The sequence below is a fragment of the Phascolarctos cinereus genome, unplaced genomic scaffold, assembly GCF_003287225.1.
Source record: "Phascolarctos cinereus isolate Bilbo 61053 unplaced genomic scaffold, phaCin_HiC Scaffold_4;HRSCAF=312, whole genome shotgun sequence".
NCBI lineage: Eukaryota > Metazoa > Chordata > Mammalia > Diprotodontia > Phascolarctidae > Phascolarctos > Phascolarctos cinereus.
Window position 1 is genome coordinate 222779037 of NW_027555847.1, and position 23851 is coordinate 222802887.

At 35.4% G+C, this 23851-nt stretch overlaps 1 protein-coding gene across 1 annotated transcript in view; it reads left to right on the top strand.

Moving 5' to 3' along the window:
- The window catches only part of SDK1 (sidekick cell adhesion molecule 1), a 1163851-nt gene that overhangs the window by 415235 nt on the left and 724765 nt on the right, over window positions 1–23851 (top strand). Inside the window, 2 exon segments of the mRNA XM_078152930.1 lie at window positions 8523–8629; window positions 12711–12858. Of these exon segments, the coding sequence (XP_078009056.1) occupies window positions 8523–8629; window positions 12711–12858 (255 nt within the window).

Here is a 23851-nt window from a genome sequence, read left to right on the forward strand (position 1 = left end):
AGGCCCCAGAGGATGTGACATTGTTTCTTGGCCAATCAAAACAGATTGTCTATAGCACCTTGGGAAGTGTGCAGGCCTTGTTTGTGTGGACAATTGAGATATATTCTCACATAACAAAAGTATGGAGGGTATAGAATCTTGTTAGTTGCTTTAGGTGGGGTAGAATAATTTGATTAATTTTATTCAAATCAGTCTCCACACTTAACCAAGATATATGCCAACTATATGGGCAGCTAGATGGTGCAGTGGATAAAGCACCGGGCCTGGAGTCAGGAAGACTCATTCTTCTGAGTTCAAATCTGGCCTCAGATACTTGCTAGCTTTATGACCCTGGGCAAGTCACTTAACTCTGTTTGTCTCTGTTTCCTCATCGGTAAAATGAGCTGGAGAAGGAAATGGCAAACCACTCCAGTATCTTTGCCAAGAAAACCCCAACTAGGGTCAGGAAGAATAAGATGGATGTGACTAAAATGACCAAAACCCAAAATTCCAAGTATAACACCAAGTGACCCGGAAGGGAAAGTAATAACAGAAAGGAGGACCAGGAAAAACCCTATGATGGAGATTTATTGTTGAGAGCAAAAAAAATTTTTATCCCTTCTCTGTTTACATGTAGGCTGGATGAGGATGTATCTCCAGCTCCCCTTTGTCTCTTACCTTCTGTCCTCCCATTCACACAGCTCCCTACCGTGCTATCAATGATTCCATTATAGAGAATCATGGGATTTAGGTTCTTATGTGTTCATTTGTCTTTTTCCTTTCCTATTCTGATTCTGTTAAGTTCCTTTTAAATTGTTAGCACCTCAGGACTAACAGGGCTTTTCCTGTACTCAATCACATTTTCTTCGTTTATCCTTATTTGTTTTTCTTTAAAAAAAATAGGATATGTACATTTATAATATCTATTTTATTACTTAATCTTTTTTAAAAATAATTATACTTATTTGCCTTTCTCATAATTTTCTTTTTTGAAGAATTTTTAAATTTAGTATTCTGCTCACCATTGTCAGTCACAGGGACATTTGGTACTTAGTGACCACTTAAATGATTATGGATTTGTGGATTCTTCTTTGTTTAAGGTTTAGCTTTTTCCCTTGAATTTTAAGCAAAGCTTTGCACGGTGCATATTTTTGGTTGTAGATGGATTCACTTTGCTTTTTGGAATATTCATTTGCATTTCCTTTCTCAGTTTTTATGATAGTGAACTAGTAATGAATTATTAGAATTTCTCTTCCTTCATAGCTGAAGATCTTTCTTTTGTCTGCTATTCAAATATATTGCTTGTTGTTGAAATTATGAAATTTAATCATGACATGTTTTATAGTTTTAGCACAGAGTTTTTCTCTGAAGGTTAATCTGTAGATATCATTATTAAATACTGGATGTTTATACTCAAGAGTTCTAGACATATTTCCAATATTAATTCTTATAATATGATATTTAAAATTCTTTAATAGTTTATTATTTTTATTTTTCATGTAAGGATTATTTATCTCTCATTTTGAGTACTCCCAACTGAGTAAATTTAAAAAAAAAGTGAAAGAAAGCTTTCAACACATAGCTTGTATAGTTTAGCAAAATGACAAGTTATATCAAAAAATGTTTTGTCTTTCAGCCTTCTCTCTAACAGGAAGGGAGTGGTATGTTTCGCCTTCAGTGTTTTGGACTTGTGGCTTGTCATTGCATTTATTAGAGTTCTAAAGTTTTCAGAGTTGTTTTTCTCACAATGTTGTCACCATTGAATACATTCTTCTATTCTCACTTTATTCCACATCAGTTCATAAAGGTCTTCCCAATTTCCTCTGAAATTGTCCATTTCGTCATTTCTTATGGCATAATAATATTCCAATACATTTATATAATGCAGTTTGTTTGGCCATTCCCCAACAGGAGAGCCCAGTTGTTTCCCAAAATTTTAGCTACTACAAAAAGAGCTGCTATGAATATTTTTTAACATGCATTGATCCTTTTCTTCCTCTTTGATATCTTTGTGATATAGGCCTGGTAATGATGTCACTAGCTGGGTCAAAGGGTATACATAGTATGGTAACTTTATGGGCAGAGTTCCAAATTGCTTCCCAGAATGGCTGAATCAATTCATAACTCCAACAACAATGCACTAGTGTGCCTGCTTATCCACAGCTTCTCCTATGTTTGCCATTTTCCTCTTTTGTTGTTTTTGTCAGAATGCTAGGTTTGAGGCAGAACTTTAAAGATGCTTTAATTTGCCTTTCCCTAATTATTAATGGTTTAATGTATTTTTTCATATGATTATGACTAGCTTTGATTTCTTTCTTTGAAAACTGTTCATTTCCTTTGACTGTCTATTGAAGAATGGTACATAGTTTTTTCTTTTAGTGTCCTTCATTTAGTTGTTCCATTTTAAATTCCAAGTTGTCTTCTTCCTTCTCTTCCAACCCTACATCACAGAAGGCTAACATTTAGTGCATATATATATATATATATCTCATGTGTGTGTGTGTATGTGTGTATGTGGCACCATCCAATAATTATTTCCATATATCAGTTCTTTTTCTGGAGTTGGATAGTATTTTCCTTCATAAGTCCTTTACAGTTGATTTGAATATTTGTATTACTCAGAATAAATTAGTCATTCGCAGTTACTCTCAGAACAATATTGTTGTTACCATATACAATGCTGTCTTGGTTCTACTTGTTTCACTCTCAATCAAGTCCTTCCATTTTCTAAAATTAACTTGCTCATTATTTCTTACAGCATTGTAGTATTCCATCACAATCACATACCACAGCTTATTCAGTGATTCTCCAATTTATAGGCATCCCCTAAATTTCCAGTTCTTTGCTACCACAAAGAGAGCTACTACAAATATTTTATAACATATAGATTCTTTTCCTTTTTCCCTGATCAGCTTGGGAAATAGATCTAATGGTGGTATCACTGGATCAAAGGGTGCATTATTCTTTGGGCATAATTCCAAATTACTCTCCAAAATGGTTGGATAAGTTCAGAATTCCACCAACAGTGTATTAGTGTCCCAGTTTTCCCACATTCCCTCTAACATTTGTCATTTTCCTTTTTTATCATTTTAGTCAATCTCATATCTCAAAGTTGTTTTGATTTGCATTTCTCTAATCAATAATTAACTTAGAAAATTTTTTCATGTGACTGTACATGTATAGCTTTGACTTTTTCTTCCAAAAACTGCCTGTTCATGTCTTTTAACCATCTATCAATTTAGGAAAAACTAATATTCTTACACATTTAACTCAATTCTCTATGTACTTGACATATGAGGCCTTTATCTGAGAAACTATTTATAAAAAATTCACCAATTTTCTGCTTTTCTTCCAATCTTGGCTACATTGGTTTTATTTGTACAAAAACCTTTTAATTTAATGTTATAAAAATTATCCATTTTAAGTCCAGTAATGCTCACTATCTCTTGTTTATTGATAAAATTATTCTCCTATTCATAAATCTGATAGGTAATCTGTTTTATGCTTTCCTAATTTACTATTGATATTCCCTTTACACCTAGGTCATGTATCCATTTTGAACTTATCTTAGTAAACTGTGTACTATATTGGTCTACCTGGTTTCTGCCATATTGCCTTCTAGTTTTCCCAGCAATGGCTCGTAGTTTTATAAGTCTGAATCATTTCTTTAAATATCTAGAATATGATACCTTTATCAGAGAAACTTGATGTGAATATTTTAGATACCTTGAGGACTATGGTTTGCTTTAAAATTTATCATTTATCAATTTATTAACAAGCAGTGTTCTTTTTAAAATTTATTAATTTATTTTGATTTATCAACAATCACTTCTATAATCTTTTGAATTTAAAAATTTTTACCCCCTCTCTCCACACCCCTGTCCCCGAGATGACATGCTGTCTGATAAAGGCTTTACATATATATATTCCTATTAAACATGTTTTCACTTTAGTCATGTTGTAAGGAAGAATTAGAAGCAATAGGAAGAATTACCAGAAAGAGGAAACAAAACAAAACCGAAGGAAAAAAGTAACAAATAATATCCTTCAATCTGCATTCAAATTCCATAGTTCTTTCTTTGAATATGGATAGAATTTTCTATCATGAGACTTTTGGAGATGTCTCCGATCCTTGAATGTGTCTGTTCCTGTTTACAGTGTTCTCCAGATTCTGCTCACTTCACTCAGCATCAGTCCATACAAGTCTTTTAGGTTCATCATTTCTTATAGCACAGTAGTATTTCATTACATTCATATACCACAACTTGTTCAGCCATTCCCCAGTTGATGGGCATCCTCTCAACTTCCAATTCTTTGCCACCACAAAAAGAGCTGCTATAAATATTTTTGTACATGTGGGTCCTTTTCCCACTTTTGTGATGTATTTGTGCTATTGCTGGCTCAAAGGATATGCACATTTTTATAGCCCTTTGGGCATAGTTCCAAATTGTTCTCCAAAGTGATTGGATCATTTCACAACTCCACCAACAACGCATTAGTGTTCCAATTTTCCCACATCTTCTCCAGCATTTATCATTTACCTGTTTTGTCATGTTGACCAATCTGATAGGTGCGATGTGATATCTCAGAGTTGTTTTGATTTGTATTTCTCTAACAAATGGTGATTTAGAGCATTTTTTCATATGACTATAGATGGCTTTAATTTCTTCATCTGAGAACTGCCTGTTCATGTCCTTTGACCATTTATCCATTGGAGAATGACTTGTATTCTTATAAATTTGACTTATCTCTCTATCTGTTTTAGAAATGAGACCCTTATCAGAGACACTGGTTGTAAAAATTCTTTCCCAGTTTTCTGCTTCCCTCCTAATCTTTGTTGCATTGGCTTTGTTTGTGCAATTTAATGTAATTAAAATTATCCATTTTACATTTTGTAATGTTCTCTATCTCCTGTTTGGTCATAAATTCTTCTGTTCTCCATAAATCTGACAGGCAATTTTCAAGTACCTGCTATATGCCAATCAATATGCTATGCACTGGGGCTATAAAGACAAAAAAATCTAAAATTAAAATTAAATTCCTAAAATCTTATTTTGAAAGTGTTTTTTTTCTCTTTTGAAACATTTTGAAGTTTCTTGCTCTTGTTTCTTGGCTCTTGAATCATCCTCAGAATGTTTAGTTTTACCAAAGATTTTTAGTTCATTTCCCTTCATACTATGATTTTTTAAAAATTGTTTTCCGACCTCCCTTCAAAGTATACTCATTTTTCCTTCAGTCTGCAAGTTCTCTGTTCATTATCTGTTTAGGAGCTAGATTTGTATTTAGGTCTTATCCATCGTACTTTTGGTCTTTCTGCACTTTCCTAGTGTTCCGTATAGTGTCTCACTTTTTGCACATTCCTCATTCCTCTACTATATAGTGGCTTTTCCCCAGTGCCTAGTAGGTTGAATGTCTGCAGCCTTCAGGTTGCAGAGGTGACAAGGGCGCAGTGTCAGTTCTGTGTCCAGAATAAATTTTAGGGTGAGAGCATGACCCTCACTACATTTCTCTTCCTGTTTCACTTGTGTATTGAAGCTCTTTTTCTTCTAGACACCTCTGTGCTGCCTGCTTCTTCTACTTCTTCCCCCATCCAATTGCTCCCTCCCCCTTGCTTTCACATGGCTAGATAATATCAGTGTCTGCAACCTCTTGTGGAGTATGTTTGTGGAAAGGTTTGAGTCTGTGTCACTCTTGTGGGGGAATTGGACAAGGCTACTACTTCAAAATAGGTTGAACTAGCTGTGCTTGCTATGGGTTGTGGGGTGGGCATGCTGAGTGCAAATTATTGCTTTATGTTATTTAATGATTTTTTTTTAAGCTTTATGGGTTTCTTGTCTTATGGTTGGGGCTTTAGTTACTCTATTTCTGGTGTATATATATATATATTTGTGGTTTTTGGTTTAGAGAAATATTTGGAGAACAATTACTCTGCCATCTTGGCAACCATATGATAACAGATAATTCACTGTCAACATTTGGAAATAGGTGGAGGAGTCCATGGTAGCTAGGTGACTCAGTTGACAGAGCACCAGACTTTGAGTCAGGAAGACCTGAATTCAGTTCGACCTCAGACACTTACTATTTGTGTGACCCTGGGCAATTCACTTAATATTGCTTGCCTGCATTTCCTCATCTGTAATGAGCTGAAAAAAATGGCAAAACACTCCGGTATCTTTGCCAAGAAAACCCTCTGGTATCTTTGCAAAGAAAACCCCAAATGGAGTCACGAAGTTAGACAGAACCAAACAATAACAAAGGAATAGTCAATACGAAGGTGGGAAAATAGGGAGAGGCATTGTCTTTACCCATAATGGCAGCAAACATGACACCCTCTAAGCTTTACTAGTTCTTCCTGTCATGTAACTTGCCCCTGACAGGTGGTCTGAGAAAGTAGGGGTGGGAAAAGTTTGCCACAAGTTTGGTCATCATTGAAGATGATACAGGAGGAAGTACAGGCTAGTCAGTAACATCTCAACTTAGGTAAATTCATTATCATTAGGTATGGGCAAACCTCATAAATTGATCCACCAGAGAAGTCTACTCCATTTTAAGACTTTATTTAGCATATGGAACAAGTTGCAAAATCATATCATGGACATTTGCCACTTGCTGAATCTGGCAAATCTATCCATAACAATGTCATTTCAAAGGAGGTTCGGAGAGTAATACTAGTGCCCTTGAACTTTTGTGGAAACCCATTCACAGCGCCTAATAAGGGTTGTTTTCTGTGAAATAGTTGTTGGCTCAACAGGCATTCTGACCTGCTATGCAGGATTCCACATAAGCTACCCATGGGGAATCCCCTTGGGTCAAAATTTTGGTGTCATTAGTAATTTGCAGGAGTCTAAAAACAGTCTACTGCTGAAAAAATCTGTGGGTATTTGTAGTGCTATTTGATACCAGAACTGCTGATTTCAAGGGATGCCTAAGCCAAGAATTTGCTTTCTTCAAAGTAGCACGTATGTCTCGTTACTAGTAGGTTGGAGGCAGCTGTACCTAAAGCTTTGGAGTCTTTAGAGCCTGTGTTCTGGGCAGAGGTTAGCGTGGCAATTGGATCTCACATATCCAGCCACAGGCAGGCTGTTTGAAAGCCAGACATCCCATTACATTCAGAACTATTAATGAAATGGAGCAAAGAGGACTAAGCTTGAAGGCACCAAAATTTAAGGGGTGCAAAAAATTTACTTCAAGTTAGCTCCTGGTTCATCTTGCTCTTTGCTTGGCTTCAGCCTTCCCAGCATTGTCCTCATAGTATCGTGGAGTCTCCTTCAAAGGTTTCCATTTTTTCAGAGTCTTCTGTCTTCCTCTTCATGGGGTAGTATACTCAGGTCTCCCTCCATTGCACAAGTACTGGGATCCCTTCTCCTTATCATATCACTGATTTGAAAATGAGGTTAGTGCTGCTTGCCCTAGCCACCATTTTTTATGACTTATTTTGTATGTTGAAAGTATTCTTTACTGCTTTAGTTGTATCTCACTTAAGAGAGAACCAGCTTATGAGGATAATTCGGAGACCTAGTCAGACAAATGGCAACTTCCTTGAGATTAATAGAGGTTGCCCAGACAGTAAAACTAATTGTTGGAATTTTGGAAGTCAGTATCATATCAGAAGGAATGCATCAAAGGTACCAAAAAGCTAAGCGTCTGCCTGGGTCAATCTCTCTCTTCAAAGTTCCAGTCCTTTTATTGTTATTGCTATGTCTTGTGACTTTCCCTATCCAGATCCCTCTAAGTATCACTATGGTAAGTGGCATAGTCTGCCATGCTACTTTTTGACACTTCCTGAGCCCATCAGACTGTGGGCTCCTTACAAGGACCTCAGACTGCCTAATTTATAACTTTATTATTGATGTTGGTTAAGTTTGAGCTGAGAAAACTTACTATGTTTGTTAATATGCAGTGAATGAGAGTAAGAATAAGCCCAATTTTAAAACCAGCAACTGAACTAAATCTAGACTTTAAGAGAAATGTGTATTTTTATATAAAAATGTAATCTTAGAATAAAAAAAGGATTAGCATAAAATATTTATATATACTATTTATAAGGTCAAATTGGTGAAATATGTATAAAATATATTTACAAACATTCAAAAATTTTATTTTATTGGAAACATACATAAGAAAGTATATTGGAGAAGCAGAATGGGGAATTTTGCATTTTAGGTGTGAAAATTTTCACCCCAGACAAATTTGGGATTGCGATATACAGTAATGTTGGGATACAAAATGTATTTAATTTTATAATATCACTAATGTCTTCTAGTGGTGTATGTTTTGTGAATTTTTTCTTAACTTGCTTGTAATTATTTTAGCTGTTCTGAGAATTTTTGGTTGATGTTTTGGTGTCCACGGAAGTAATTAGACAAACCCTGGTTGTCACAGACTCATGGTTAGGAATTCTTTGCTGACTGATAGCCTTCACTTTCTACCAGTCTAATTATTATCGATTAAGGAGTATGTCAACGAGAAAATATTTATTGAATACTTTCTGTGTCATCACTCTGTTTGATATTAACTTTTGTGTATTTTTGTGTATTCCATAGGTACATTATTCCATCTTTAGAGAGGAGTGATGCTGGGTTTTACCAATGTGTGGTACGCAACCGGATGGGAGCACTCTTGCAAAGAAAATCTGAAGTTCAAGTTGCATGTACGTGTACATTTCAAAGGTCCTCAAGTGTTAACTGACATAAGTAAATGGGCTATTTAAAACAAATCAAAACTAATTTTTACTAATTTCATAAATTGAGATTTTTATCATTGATTCATGCAATTAAAGCACTTTGATGACAATTTTTTTTACTTCAAAATAAACATTTAAGTAGAAGTAATTTAGATTAACTGTTTCAACCAGTGATCAACTTAGTTGGTTAGAGTGTGGTATTAATAAGATGCATTCATTCTCATATTACTAGATAACATTTCTTATCTTTCCCTTGAAAGAAAAAATTTAGAAAAGATTTAAATATATTTTGCTAGAATAACACCAACCTAAAATCATTACATTAAACTGAATCTTTAGTTACTTGATTTTGGACTGTATAAGAACAATTCAAGCCTGAACATTGAGAGTTTTTTCTTATCTCAGTGTGTGACTTGGGCAAGTTTCTTCCTTTCTTTGGGTCTCAGTTTACTTGTTTGTTCAATTAAGGTTTTGGAATAGATGATCCCCAAGTAATATTTGGAGCTCTGACATTACAAGCCCCTGAGCTTTGTTCCACAGTGAGAAAAGCACTGATTTTTTAGTTAGTTAAGAGTTAAAGGATGTAGCTACAAATTCCATCTCTGCTCCTCAATTCTTATATGCCCCGGGGCATGTCACTGAACCTTTCTGAGCCTCGTTTTCCTCCTCTCCACTTCAAGGGATTTTCAGCAGATAATCTGTGAGCTCCCTTCCAACTCTGAATCTATGGTCCTATAAAACCCTGGCTATTACAAGTCATGGTATAAATTGTATTAATGTGGCAGAAAATCAGCTAAATCTTTATTAGGTAAGTCCATTTGGAAGAAAATAAATTTTCTGAGGAATTGCTACATCAGGAATCAAAATACATAGGGCTTTATTTGTAATGTACTTAGAATAGGATTAAAGAATGTTGTACTATATAAAAATTTAAAACACTTTTTCTAATAAGAATATGTGTAGAAATTGTTTAAATAGACTGATTTCTTTCACTTGTTCTACTAATTTATTTATAACCTCTATTTGGCTCAGTTTCCTCATCTGTATGATGGGGTCAATAATAGCACCTACCTTCTAGCATTTGTTGTGAGGATAAAATGGAGTAATACATATAAAGCACTTAACACAGTGCCTGAACATAGTAAGTGCAATATAAATGTCTGCTGTTATTATTATAAAAAAATTAAAATCAAAATGGAAGAAAATAAAATGAAAATCATTATGATACTTTCTTGATTCTTGAATTATAAAGGACCTTATCAAATAGACTCATATTGCAATCAATGATGTTATTTTATCGCCTATCAGATATTTGAACTCCAGATCTGAGTTTTGTGATTTTCATTGCTACTAATGTAAAATAAATACTAGTTTTTCCCATTTCCAAATCTTTTTCCTCCCTGCTCCGAAAAAAAAAAACAAAACCAAAAAAACCCCCCAAAACCAAAAAAAAAAACCCCAAACCAATTGGCTTTGAAAAGGGAAAAAAACCCAACAAGCTACTATGATTACAAACCATTGAATCAGGTGCTGATTCAAAAATGTTGTTTAATTTCATAATCACAAAGAAAGCTTAACATTTTCTGAATTATGAAGGTCATTTGAGTCACTCAACTGTTGTTAATGAGTAGTTAAGTAATTGAAAAATGTAATTATAAACAAAAAGGCAGTTAAATACCCCTAAACACATCTGAACAAGTTAAGTGGCTAAAAATTCATTAGTATGTATGAAATCCTATTTTGTAAAATTATACTTTGGTCTTTCTCTTGCTTAATTATTTATATCACTTTTTACTCTTTGATCTCTAGCCATTATATTTTCACTTGGTTCTTTATCTTCCAGTCTTTGCCTTTGCTTCCAGATTTTACTGTAGTTTGAGATAAGCATTTGAAAAGGCTTTTTTGTCAATTCATTTCAATTCAACAAGTATTGATTAAGTGCCCAATATATGTAAAGCATTGTAGTAAATGTATATAAAAGTTAAAAACTTTAAAAAAAATCTTTATTGAGTTTTTTTAAAGCTTCTGATCATGGTGAATTTTTTTTTCTTAATCAAAAAAACTTTAGCTAATTGAAATCTGTTGCCTAATTCTAAAATGTATATGTTATGGGCACACACACACACACACACACACACACACACACACACACATACACACACACACATATATACACACATGTATACATTATATATATAGCATCACACAACATAAGTGAACTTTAAATGATCAAAGTGAAAAAATACTTCACATTTCATAAATACATGAAGAAATTAATGCATTGCATTCTCTTAGTCCTGTGTGTTTCTCCTGTGACCCTAGCTACTTGATATTTTTCCCCCAACAAAGTGGTAGATTGGAACAGCATATAATTATTGCTAATTTATGTTAATTAGGAGAGGGTAAAGACAAAAAGAGAAATACCCGAAAGAGTGATGTTTAATAAAGTTCTAGAAGTTAAAGAAAAGGATTAGGAATGAGATTATGCACAGAATCTTAAAGTAAGAAGCCGTCTGAGACTAGCTTGTTCCACTGATGTCATCTGACATTGGGAATGTTGTAGTGGATATTCTACAAGTGGGCATCTAGCCTTTCTTTGAGACCTCTAGTGAAGGGAAGGCCATTTCCTTCCAAGAAAGTTCATTCCATTTTTTGATTGCTTTAATTGTTGTTTTTATATCCAGTGTAAATCATCTTCTCTGAAACTTATACCTATTATTTCAAGTTTTGATCCTTAAGTTCAGTCAAAATAAGTCAGCTTTAATGCCCTCCCTGTCTTATCTTGTCCAAGATAAATACAGTACCTCCAATTCCTTCTAGAGACAGATAGATAATCATGTGATTTGAATTTTAAATAGTAACCCATTCAGTCAATAAGCATTTATTAAATACCTATTATGAGCTGAGCACTGTGCTCAGTTTTGGAGAGACAAGAGTCAAAAGAAAGTCCTTACCCTTTAGGAGCTCACAATCTAATGGGTAAGACAACACACAAACAGATACATACATACAAACAAATTATATACAAGCTGAACTGGAAATAATTAATTGAAAGGAGGCACTAGAATTGAGAGGGATTGGGAAATATTTCCTGTAGAAGGTGTGATTTTACTTGGGTCTTGAAGGAAGGCTGGGAAAGCAGGAGGTAAAGAAGAAGAGAAAGTGCACTGACAGCCTGAGATAATGCCTGGAGCCTCCTCTAATAGAATAAAAGACCCTTGAGGTCAGAGATCTTTTGGTTTTGTGTCCCCACCCCTGAGCACCATACCTTGTATCTGTTGTATCTTGTAGCCACTTAATAACTATTCATTGGATTGAATCAGATTGAACAAAACGTGATGTGGTTTGATGTCCTGTCGTTATTATGATTTCTTTCCTCTGAATGTTCTCCAGTTTGTCTTTCTTAAATGTGGTCCCCAAACTTTAAACACTACTCTAGATATGGTTTGACCAAAGCAGTATGCATACATTGGAACTATGACTAAATTGAAGCAACATGTGTCAGTCTAAAGTTGTTTTATCTTTTTACCAGTATTTGGCATGAAAACGGATAATTTCCTCACTTAAGATTGATTTATTAAAATAGTAATGGTAATAATAATAGCTCATATTAAATATTACTTTAAAGGAACAATGGTTGTAAAGATTTGGATGCCAGGAACTCATCTAAATAAAAAGATAAAATGTATAAATATATTTTATAGTTTTAAGTTCAAAAGTCTCTCTTGTATCTTTGACTGGAGGCAATGACATTTCTCAAATTCATTTGAATGTTATCAGTGGTGTGTTTATGGCTTGAAAATATTTCATTTTATCATTCTAGTAAGACAAAGACTATGCAGTTCTGCTGATTAGTATTTCTTGAGTGCATAGGAGACACTTGGCTTTGCCTCATACTTCACTTCACAACTGAAATCTGCATTAATTATCAGTACTGGGCAGTCATATTGCATAATTGCCAATGATTTTGCCATAAAATATAATTATTTTCTTCTCTGACCACCTACAAATTTCTGAATTCTAAAGGTGTAATTTTTTCCTCATGCAGATATGGGAAATTTCATGGATGCAGACCAGAGGAAAGCTGTATATCAAGGACAGGCTGCAGTTCTAAACTTGCCTCATATCATAAGCTATCCCAGACCACAAGTGACTTGGTTTAGAGATGGGCACAAGATTATTCCAAGCAGCAGAATGTAAGTTGGTTTAAAGTTGAAATAAATTAAAGATTTGAAATATGGCTAATTGTTTCTGATACCATGGCTTACCTATTAAGTATACTTATTAAGCTTTGATGAGAATAATGTACTCTAGCTCAATTTCAGATAAATAACTACTTTTGACTGGCTCCAAAATTCTTCAAAAATTTAACAAAAATAATTCTTGTAACTCTAATGTCCACTCTCCAGTAGAATGTCCACTTGCTCCCTTTCTTGTTCTTTATGTTACACTCTTGTAAAGTGAGTCTTCACTGCCACTTGTCTTTAGCTCTAACTACTAATTTAATGAGTTTTTGTATTTACTTATAAGTGGCATTTTTAAAAAATTGAACTATGTTTTATAGGACTTTCTCTAACAATAAAAGAGTAATTACCTTATTTCTCTTTACCCTTTTATCCTCCCCTGACAGCTTTGTTTCCTTTGATCTGATTAGTGGTTCACTCATTCGTTGTAAAATACTTGCTTTGTGATTAGTTAAGCATTATTTCAAGGAGTTCTTACTTACCCTTCTCTGTCCCTGCCTCCTCATCCCCAACCAGGGTATTTGACTAATGCCAACTAAAGTTTCTTCATGTAGAGCTAAAAAGAAGGTTGAGAATGCACTTCACATACAGATATTTTGTAGTCTCATTTAAAGAAAATGCTCAGAGATAAACATTTCTGAAAGAATCATGAAATGATATGAGCTTAGCCTAAAAGTTAAATATCTGTGTCATTGGGAGGTTCCACTGAGATAAAATTCATAATGGAAAAAGCTCTTTTCCCCCCTTTTCTTTCCATATGTATGACATTCTGGTGAATAGGAATCAAGTATAATTTTCAAAGCCAGTATAGGGACCATATGGACCTATCCCTGTACCTCTCCACTTGTGTATTATACATGCCTCACTCCATATCCCTCCTGCAATAGTTTTCTATACCAAGTCATAATGGTCCCTGCCTTAGACTGGGTTGCCTCTGATGACTAACACATTTCTGAACCTGTTGAGAAAAATGTTTCTGGTTTTAGCCTTTAAAAATGGAAGGAAATGCAAGTGTGTAATGGTAGTATTTGAAAATGCTACTGTCACTAATTATTTTAGGAGATATTAGGCTATGTGGTAGCCTTGTTTTTCTTTATTACATTTAAAGTTGCTTAGTTACACACCTTTATTTGGTCTCTAATTATAATAGATGCTTCTTAAACTTAGGAGAAACAGAAATAAAAGACCAATTTTTTTTTGTCTTAATGGATCATTAGGTTGTACAGCCTGGGAAAAATTATGATTCATTGAATGGGTTAAGATATTTTTTATTCACAAGTGTACTGGAAAGCTGTAGTGTTAAACTAGTGATATGTGTGCAAAGGTTTGACATTTACCAAGGGAAAGATTTTTTTTCCTATTTAAAAATAAAACATTTAAAGAGATGATTTTATTGGATTAGTCAACTTGGTATCATATAACTGTGCATTAGTTCATTTGTTAGCCTGTAGTCTTGCTGCATGGATGAGATAAAAGTTACTCAAGTAATATGAAAGCCACAGGATATAGATTAAAATAATGACTTAATTTTATAGTCCTTTTACTTACAAATCCATTGTAAAAAATGTTAAATTCCTGTAGCACAGAACCAAAGGTGAGCTAATAATGTAAAGATGCCAATAAAAGCCTACTTTGGTGTCATATCAAACAAATGGCCTGCTTACAACCATGGAGTTATTAATAAATTTCCAGTCTAAATAGAACCATGTGCCACAATGCCTTTGTTTAAAATGAGAAGAGACTTATCATGGGTATTTGCACACATATTTATAAAGCCCTTTAGTATCACTTTTTTCACCTCATTAAGAACTAACATTTATTATGTTCCTGCTGAACAAGGTATCATGTAATGAATCAGTATACATGTGAGTCTTTTATCTTCTTTACCAATTTGTATATTGGTCTAAAGCTGTGTTACTTTCTACCTCTAGAAGTGAGTTCTTAACTTAGATTATGTCTGCATTGTACCACTTAGCTGGTTAGCTGATACTTAGAGTATTCTTTTACATGAGGCCAAGACTATGTGACTACATGTTTATTTTGAAAGTCTGAACATTTGTCTTTCCAAGTATTTTATATTTATGGGAATAGAGTAAAGTCACTAGAACTTGGTTTTGTCCAGATAATAGGTCTTGCTTATCACCTCCAAAAACATCCTACTTATGCCTCAACATGACATGGAGGTGACCCCTTAGGATTTTCAAGGGTTTTGTCAGGAGAATCACAAATTCCAATAAGTTATATGAAGTTAGAAAGGCCTCATGTGTAGTCCCTGTAATGGATTCTGCTCAGTCTTCACTTTTGATTTCTTCAAATATTGCTCTGGAAAAACAGGCTTTAAAAAGGCCCATTGTGTTTTAAATTAAGCTACTTGACTAAGTCTGTAAACCCAAATCACTCTGGCTTTCTTTGAATGGCTGATAATAGCCCCAATCAAAGCCTCTTGGTTCATTGTTGAGAAGAGCAATTGTTTTCTGTTCTGGCCAAAACCAAACAGGGTCTTCCCCTGCCAGACTGATATCTTTGTGATGGTAAATTGGGCTGTCTTTTGTCTCAATTCTTACCTAGCTCTTAATTATTGAATGGGTGTGACTTCATACAAACTGAGACCTGGAAAGACTTTTTAATTTAGAAAGACCAAGGTCACCCACAGCATCCTGGGCCATCACCAGTCTTCTTGACCTTCGTCTTGCTACAGGCCTTAAATGACTCTGGAGGAGAAGAGAGTGAAGCTGATGACTTTGCACACTTCTGCCTCACTTAAATCCAGTCCATGCACAATTGAAGACATCACTTTCATGATGTCATTGGTCCCCTTCAAGAATAAAGGATGAATAACAACAATACTAGCTTATGACATAAACACACTTAGAAAATGTTGTGGAAGAGAATGCTGGAATATTATAAACAATATCCAATATCTGTTTCATGAAAGACCAGAGGAGAGGAAAATGTGTCCGTAGAAAGCTTGTTGTAAGATCCAGTAAGTCAGATCATTCTAGTAGCAGCAAGGAAGGCTGCAGAGAAGCAAAACAAAACAAACCGCAAATAAAACTGTCATCATTTTTATTTAACATTTTCTTTCCATTTATTGACTTAGCCCCTTAACTCACTACTACTTACTAGCCATTTCCTCCTACACATTCCTTCTTCTTCACCCTTGAAATCCAATCCCTGCCTCCATTTCATCCTGTCTTCTATGTACATACATTCTCTGGAGCAGAATGTAAGCTTCTTGTGGAAAAGGGCTGCAACATTTGTTATCTTATTTTTCTAGTGCCTGGCATGTTGTTTTTCAATTTGTATCTGCTTAGAGAACATTGTTAATTATTAATTTGATACATATTAGGCTGACTTAGTCTTGCTTTTAAAACTATCAGCACCAGCACACACACACACACACACACACACACACACACACACACACACACACACACTTTACTGACCCATATGTAGAAGACAATATTTTTATTGTTGCAGTGTAGAACTCCAGAGGAGTAAGGAAAAAAGGAAGGCAAAATGAATGATTCTATGTAGCATTTGGTGTGATGTTATGGAAAGAACCCTTCGTTTGGAATTTAGAATCTGAATCATGCTTCTGCTCTTTGAAACCTTTACAACCTTGAACTTTATCTCTCTGGGTCTTAAGTTTCTTTATCTGTAAAATGAGGGGATTGGGTAAGATGATTTCCAAGAATCCTTCTAGTCTTCAATAATGTGATCTCATAATAGTATGCTTGAGAACTAGAGGGAGCTAGGGAGGAAGAAACTTTTTTGTACAGGAATCATTTAACTTCCTTCAACAAGACATTTGTCTAGAAGAGGTAGAGGATGGTGGTTTAGCACGCTTAGGTCCCAGCACAATAAAAGTTCTTAGGGCCCAAACAAGCATTGGGAATTCATTACTTGTTATGGAGGGATTAAAAAACAAATATAAACTCAAATCACTTGCTGTGTCAGTGGCATCAACTTTCTATTTGAAGGTCTTCAGAGTGCTTTTAAACTCCATAACATTAAGTGTTCTAAATGTCTAGTTTCATTACGCCCCCAGTGTACAGCTACTGGCCTTTGAAAGACCTGTACTTCATAAAACAAATGAAATAATTAACAGTAAGTCTAGGCCAAGTATGTAACCCCTAAACAGCTCATTAGTCTTAAGTCTGTAAAGATATTCTGAGAATCTACCATAAAGCAGTTCAGCATAGTTACTGAGTAATGAAAAGAAGCAGCAGCAGAGATTTAACATGGTGTGCTGCAATCAGAGAAAGGATTTCACATAGTTAGCAAATATATTGACTAGGAGGTGAACTATACATGTACAAGCATAAATAATGATCCCTTTTTCCAGGAGATAAACCATCTTTGTACTTTGTAAATACCATTATTGTATGTTCAGGGCTTTAGGTTTCATTCCTGTGTACAATTAAATCCATAGCTTTATTCTTGGATTCTCTATCAAAAATCAATTAGGTTCTTCTTATGCATTTTACGTGGATAGACAACTTTTGTCCTATGCTCTACATGCCAAAAAACAAACTCATCATTTCTTCCTCTTATCATCCCCTTATCATAACTTCCATATTTCTTTTAAGTACCATTCTCCTCCCCAAAACCATACTCTGGTAATCATGACCTGCCAGTGGTCCTGGATTCCTAAAGGTTATATCAATAGAAGCACTTGAAGGTTCTTTCATTCTGGAAAGGCTACAGGTATGGTTTCAACAGCAGACTTTTTGAGGACTAAATTACCTAAGAAATGGAGAGGTTCATTACCCATAGATATAACTTCTGATATGGCAACCAGCAAAAGAAAGAAAATATGTCATGGCCATCACTCTTGCATGGCCCCTTCTGTTTCTACAATAATAGTGAGGAGGTGTAGATTCTTGGTGGGCTGGGATCTAGACATGACAAGTGGGTCCTGCCTGATTGAATTTGACCTAAATCTTTTTTTTCAGCCAGAGACAAAGTTTTATTAAGGATGGACCATGCAGTTCAGACTCTTAAGGAATCTGAATGTTAGTGACACCTGTAAGGACTGGTGGACGTAAGGAAATGTCAGTGTTTAAATGGGGGTCAGGATGTATCTTATATATACCTAATTTTGGGTTTTTGGATGGGGGGCTGGGAGAAAGATCCTGAAAGTGGGGTGAGTTTAGGGAGAATTCTTATGGGAATGTCTAGGAGGTTGAATAGACAATGGAACAAAAGAAGGTGGAAGGTTGATAAGATCAAAGGTGGGATCCAAGACTAGGCTCCTTCAAAGAGAGATAGGGAGAGCCTGTCCATCAGAATAAGAAGAGATAAGGAAAAGCCAGTTGAGTGGAACATAGCCTCAGGCAAACATTTGAGACCAGAGTGAGGTCAAAGAATGTTTAAGGGTTTTCTGGGACCCATAGACAAATGGGACCCAAATTCTTTTTGGGTCAAAAGGCAAAAGTCTCAGCTTGGGCCTATACCCTATCTATAGTGGCAAAGTAGAGGAAAATGGCTAGGGTACTACAAATCAGTTTCTAGATCTTTTATTTTTATTTTGTTTTTTTTTTATTAATTTATTTTGATTTATCAACAATCACTTCCATAACGTTTTGAGGTTTAAGTTTTTCTCCCCCTTACTACACCCCTCCCTCCCCAAGATGGCACCCAATCTGATATAGGCTATACATATACATTCCCATTAAACATATTTCACATTAGTCATGTTGTAAGGAAGAATTAGAACCAATAGGAGGAACCACCAGAAAAAGGAAACAAAACAAAACAGAAGGCAAAAAAATAGCAAATAGTATGCTTCTATTTGCATTCAAGCTCCATAGTTCTTTCTTTGGATATGGATAGCATTTTCTGTCATGAGACCTTTGGAGATGTCTGTGACTTGCTGAGAAGGGCTAAGTCTATCAAAGTTAGTCATTGCACAATGTGGCTGTTACTGTGTACAATGGTCTCCTGGTTCTGCTAGCTTTGCTCAGCATCGGTCCATTCAAGTCTTTCAGGTTTTTCTGAAGTCTGTGTGCTCATCATTACATATAGCATAGTAGTATTCCATTACATTCATATACCACAACTTGTTCAGCCATTCCCCAATTGTTGGGCATCCCCTCAATTTCCAATTCTTTGCTACCACAAAAAGAGCTGCTATAAGTATTTTTGTACATGTGGGTCTTTCCCCCATTTTTATTATGTCTTTGGGATACAGCCCTAGCAGTGGTATTGTTAGGTCAAAGGATATGTACATTTTTATAGCCCTTTGGGCATAGTTTCAAATTGCTCTCCAAAATGGTTGGATCATTTTACAAGTCTATCAGCAATGCATTAGTGTTCCAATTTTCCCTCATCTTTTCCAACTTTTATCATTTTCTTGTTTTGTCATTTTGGTCAATCTGATAGGTGTGATATGGTACCTCCGAGTTGTTTTGATTTGCATTTATCTAATCAATTTCAAATCAGTGATTTAGAGCATTTTTTCATAGGACTATAGATAGCTTTAATTTCTTCATCAGAGAACTGCCTGTTCATAGCCTTTGACCATTTATCATTTGGGGAATGACTTATATTCTTATAAATTAGATGTAGTTCTCTATATATTTTAGAAATGAAGCCCTTATCAGAGACACTGGTTGTAAAAATTCTTTGTGATTCTTCTACTCCCTCCTAATCTTGGTTGCGCTGGCTTTGTTTGTGCAAAAACTTTTCAATTTAATGTAATTAATATTATCTATTTTGCATTTTGTAATGTTCTCTATCTCCTATTTGGTCATGGATTCTTCTGTTCTCCATAAATGTAATAGGTAAATTATTACTTGCTCTCCTAGTTTGCTTATAGTATCAGCCTTTATATCTAAATCATGAACCCATCTTGACTTTATTTTGGTGTATGATGTAATATTTTGATCTACGCCTAGTTTCTGCCATACTCTTTTCCAGTTTTCCCAGCAGTTTTTTTCAAATAGTGAGTCCTTATCCCAGAAGCTGAAGTCTATGGGTCTATCCAATAGTAGATTACTATAGTCATTGACTACTGTGTCTTGCATACCTAACCTATTCCACTGATCCACCACTCTATTTCTTAGCCAGTACCAAGTAGTTTTGATGATTGCTGCTTTATAATACAATTTGAAATCTGGAATGGCTAGGACATCTTCCCTTCCATTTCTTTTCATTACTTCCCTTGATATTCTGGACCTTTTGTTATTCCAATAAATCTTGTTATTATATTTTTTCCAGCTCTATAAAATAATTTTTTAGTAGTTGGATTGGTATGGTACTGAAGAAGTAATAGCTTATGTAGAATTGTCATTTTTATTATATTAGCTTGGCCTACCCATGAGCAACTGATGTTTTTCCAATTATTTAGATCTGACTTTATTTGTGTGAAACATATTTGTTTTGGTATGTAGACCGCTAAATACTTTATAATGTCTACAATAACTTTAAATAATCTTCTCTTTCTATCTCTTGGTGTTGTGCTTTGTTGGCAATATATAGAAATGCAAATGATTTATGTAGGTTTATTTTTATAGCTAATTAAATTTCTATACCTACCTGGTTATGTTATTCCTTTCTTGAGCCAGATCTGATGAGAATAAGGTTTGAACAGTGATCATTTCCCTCCTTTCTTTCCCTCTACTGTAATGGGTTTTTGTGCCTTTTTCTGTACCATAATTTACCCTTGTCTGCCTCCTCCTTTCCTTTTCTCCCAGTACATTCCCTTAGTTAGATCAGATTAATCCATTTACTTAGATCCTTTTAACCCACTTGATTAGATTTTTTTTGTCATTACATCAAAGTCAACTTATACCCACCCCCTCTATGTATACCCCTTTAAAATGGTGTAATACCAATACAGTTCTCAAGAGTTACAAGTGTCGTCTTCCCTTGAAGGGATGTGAAGAGTTTGTGCTTATTAATAATATGTTGTTGTTTTTTTCTGTCCTGTTTACTTTTTTATGTCTCTCTTGAGAACTGTATTTGAAGAACAAGTTTTCTTTTGAGCTCTGGTCTTTTTTATCAGGAAGGTTTGGAAGTCCCCTATTTGATTGAATATCCTTCTCCTCCCCTGAAAGATTATGTTCATTTTCGCTTGTTAGTTGATTCTTGGTTGTAATCCAAGCTCCTTGGATTATTGTATTCCATTCCCTATGATCTTTTAATGTAGAAACTGCAAGGTCCTGTGTAATTCTGACTGTGGTTCCATGATATTTAAACTGTTCCTTTCAGGCAGCTTGCAGTATCTTCTCTTTGACCTGGTAATTTTGCAATTTGGCTACTATATTCCTTGGCATTTTCAATTTCAGATCTCTTTCAGGAGGTGATTAGTGAATTCTTTCTATGGTCATTTTACCCTTTGATTCTAGGACCTCAGGGCAGTTTTCCTTGATAATTTCCTGAAAGATGCTGCCCAGGCTCTTTATTTAATTGTGATTTTCAGTTAGACCAATAATTTTTAAATTGTCTCTCCTGGATCCATTTTCCAGGTCAGTTGTTTTACCAATGAGGTATTTTATGTTTTCATCTATTTTTTTTATTATTTTGTTTCTGCTTGACTGATTCTCACTCTCTCATAGAGTCATTAGCTTCCATTTACCCAATTCTAATTTTTAACAAATTGTTTTCTGTTATTAGATTTTGTATCTCCTTTTCCATTTGGCCCATTTTAGTATTATTATTATTATTGTTATTTTTTTTTTGATGAGGCAATTGGGGTTAAGTAACTTGCCCAGGGTCACATAGCTGGTGAATGTTATGTGTCTGAGGTCAGATTTGAACTCAACTCCTCCTGACTCCAAAGCCGGTGCTCTATTCATTGTGCCACCTAGCTGCCCTGGCCCATTTTATTTTTTAAGGAATTCTTCCCCTCAGTGAGTTTTTGTATCTCATTTTCTGTTTGGCCAATTCTGCTTTTTAAGGAGTTGTTTTCTTCAGTTAATTTTTGTCCTTCCTTTTCCAAGCTATTGACTCTTTCTTGCATGCCTCTGATTTCTTTCCAATTTTTTTTCTACCTCTCTTATTTGACTTTTAAAATCCTTTTTGAGCTCTTCCAAGAAGGCTTTTTAGGTTTCAAACTAGTTCATATTCCCTTTTGAGGTTCCAGATCTGGGTTTGTTGATAGTGCTGTCCTCTTCAGAATTTCTGCCTTGATGTTCACTGTTCTCACGATAAGAATCTAACGTTTCTTTTTGCTCATGGTGTTTGCTTATTTACTGGCCTTTAAAAAGATTGAGCTCTCCTGCTGGGGAGCAGAGGGCACTGACCCAAGCTTCTTGTGTTAGGAGCCCAGGGCCTGGTCACTGGCTTTGTGTTCTGGGGCCTTCGATGCTGGCAGTTGGAGGCTGTAGGGTTCTGGCAGCTTACCTGGTGTTGGGCTGGAATCAGCAACACTGGAACTCTAGGGGCAGGATTGGGTAGTCTGGCCCCTGGAGGTTGCCTGCTCACCTGAGCCTTTCCTTACTTTCACTTTCTTTGGCTCCTTTCATATGGATATTTCGCTGCTGTGGATGCTTCTCTGCCTGGGGCTTTCTCCCCTTGTAGCTGGGCTTCCCAGAGTTTTGCTGAGGCACTGGGAGACCTGGCTGTTGTACAAATGCTGTGGTATGTGGTGGTTTTCCAAGCTGGTTTCCACTGGTTCCAATGCCTATACTGAGGTACGGTGGTCCTAGTGTTGGTGCTTACCTTTTCCACCACCTGGGGTTCAGGATCTTCCCCTGGTATGCCTTTCTGTACTGCTCCCCCTCCCCCAGGGCAAGAGGGGTTTTTCCAGTTAATCCCCCAAGCTTCCTGGGCTACTGGACTGCTGCACTCCTTGTTTATGCTGGTTCAGCTATTTCAGGGTTTTTCCTGGGGCGATATTTTCTGGGTTTTCAGAGATTAATGAGGGATGGTGAGAGTGACTTACTTCTTACTCCTCCATCTTGGCTCCTGGAGGTGGAACTCTTTTAGATCTATTAGAAAGAGAAACTTAGCTGTTGGTAAACTCCTTGAGTTTGTGATCTTGAGAACAAGAACCATTTTACTTTGGTATTCAGATCCCTATCCCTTAGCACAGCGCTTCATACATAGTAAGCACTTATATGCTTTGTTCATTCATTCTTGCAAAATAGCATGGCTGAAAAATTATACACAGCATTATTTATTGTGAGAAGTAGGGTATATTAAAGCCAGTTTAAGGGGCAGGTAGGTGACACAATGGATAGAGCACCAGCCCTAAAGTCAGGAGGATGTGAGTTCAAATCCAACCTCAGACCAAACACTTAACATTTACTAGCTGTGTGACCCTAGGCAAGTCACTTAACCCCAATTGTCTAAAAAGCAAATAAATAAATAAAGCTAGTTTAGATATACTTACATGAGGACAACTAAGTAAAGAAATACTAAGGGTATTTAAGGATGAAATTTGAAGGACACCAAATGCATAGAAATGGAAAAGATCTAGAAAGGTTTTTATAATGAACTCTCACCATCATAGAACAGTGGATACTCCCCATGTGAACTCTTAATATTACTTTCCCAGGTTTGCTTATAGAGGAAATGGAAATGGCACTAAAGAAAAATGTAAAAAGGAGGTTATTATGACAAGAATACTCAGAGAAAATGCATTCTAGAGGCAGCATAATATTAAAAGAGTTGAGGCATTAATTTTCAAACTATCTGAAGGAGGGGAAGATGCTAAAGGCATGGAAAAGATCTTAGATCTTATTATTACAAAAAAAAAGGTAAGACAAAATAAAAAATTCCCAACTCATATGCCTATTATCTTATGAATATAAAATTTTCATGAGAATAATCTACACATGCATTAAGGGCATGTGTAATGAGACCATCAGAAGGAAAAAGGAAGGCTTTTCTAAGCATTATTCTTCAATAGTACACATCTTCATTATCATACAATTGACTGAAAGATGTAGACAATAAAATATCCCGGTGAGCTTATTTTTTGGTGGCTACAAAA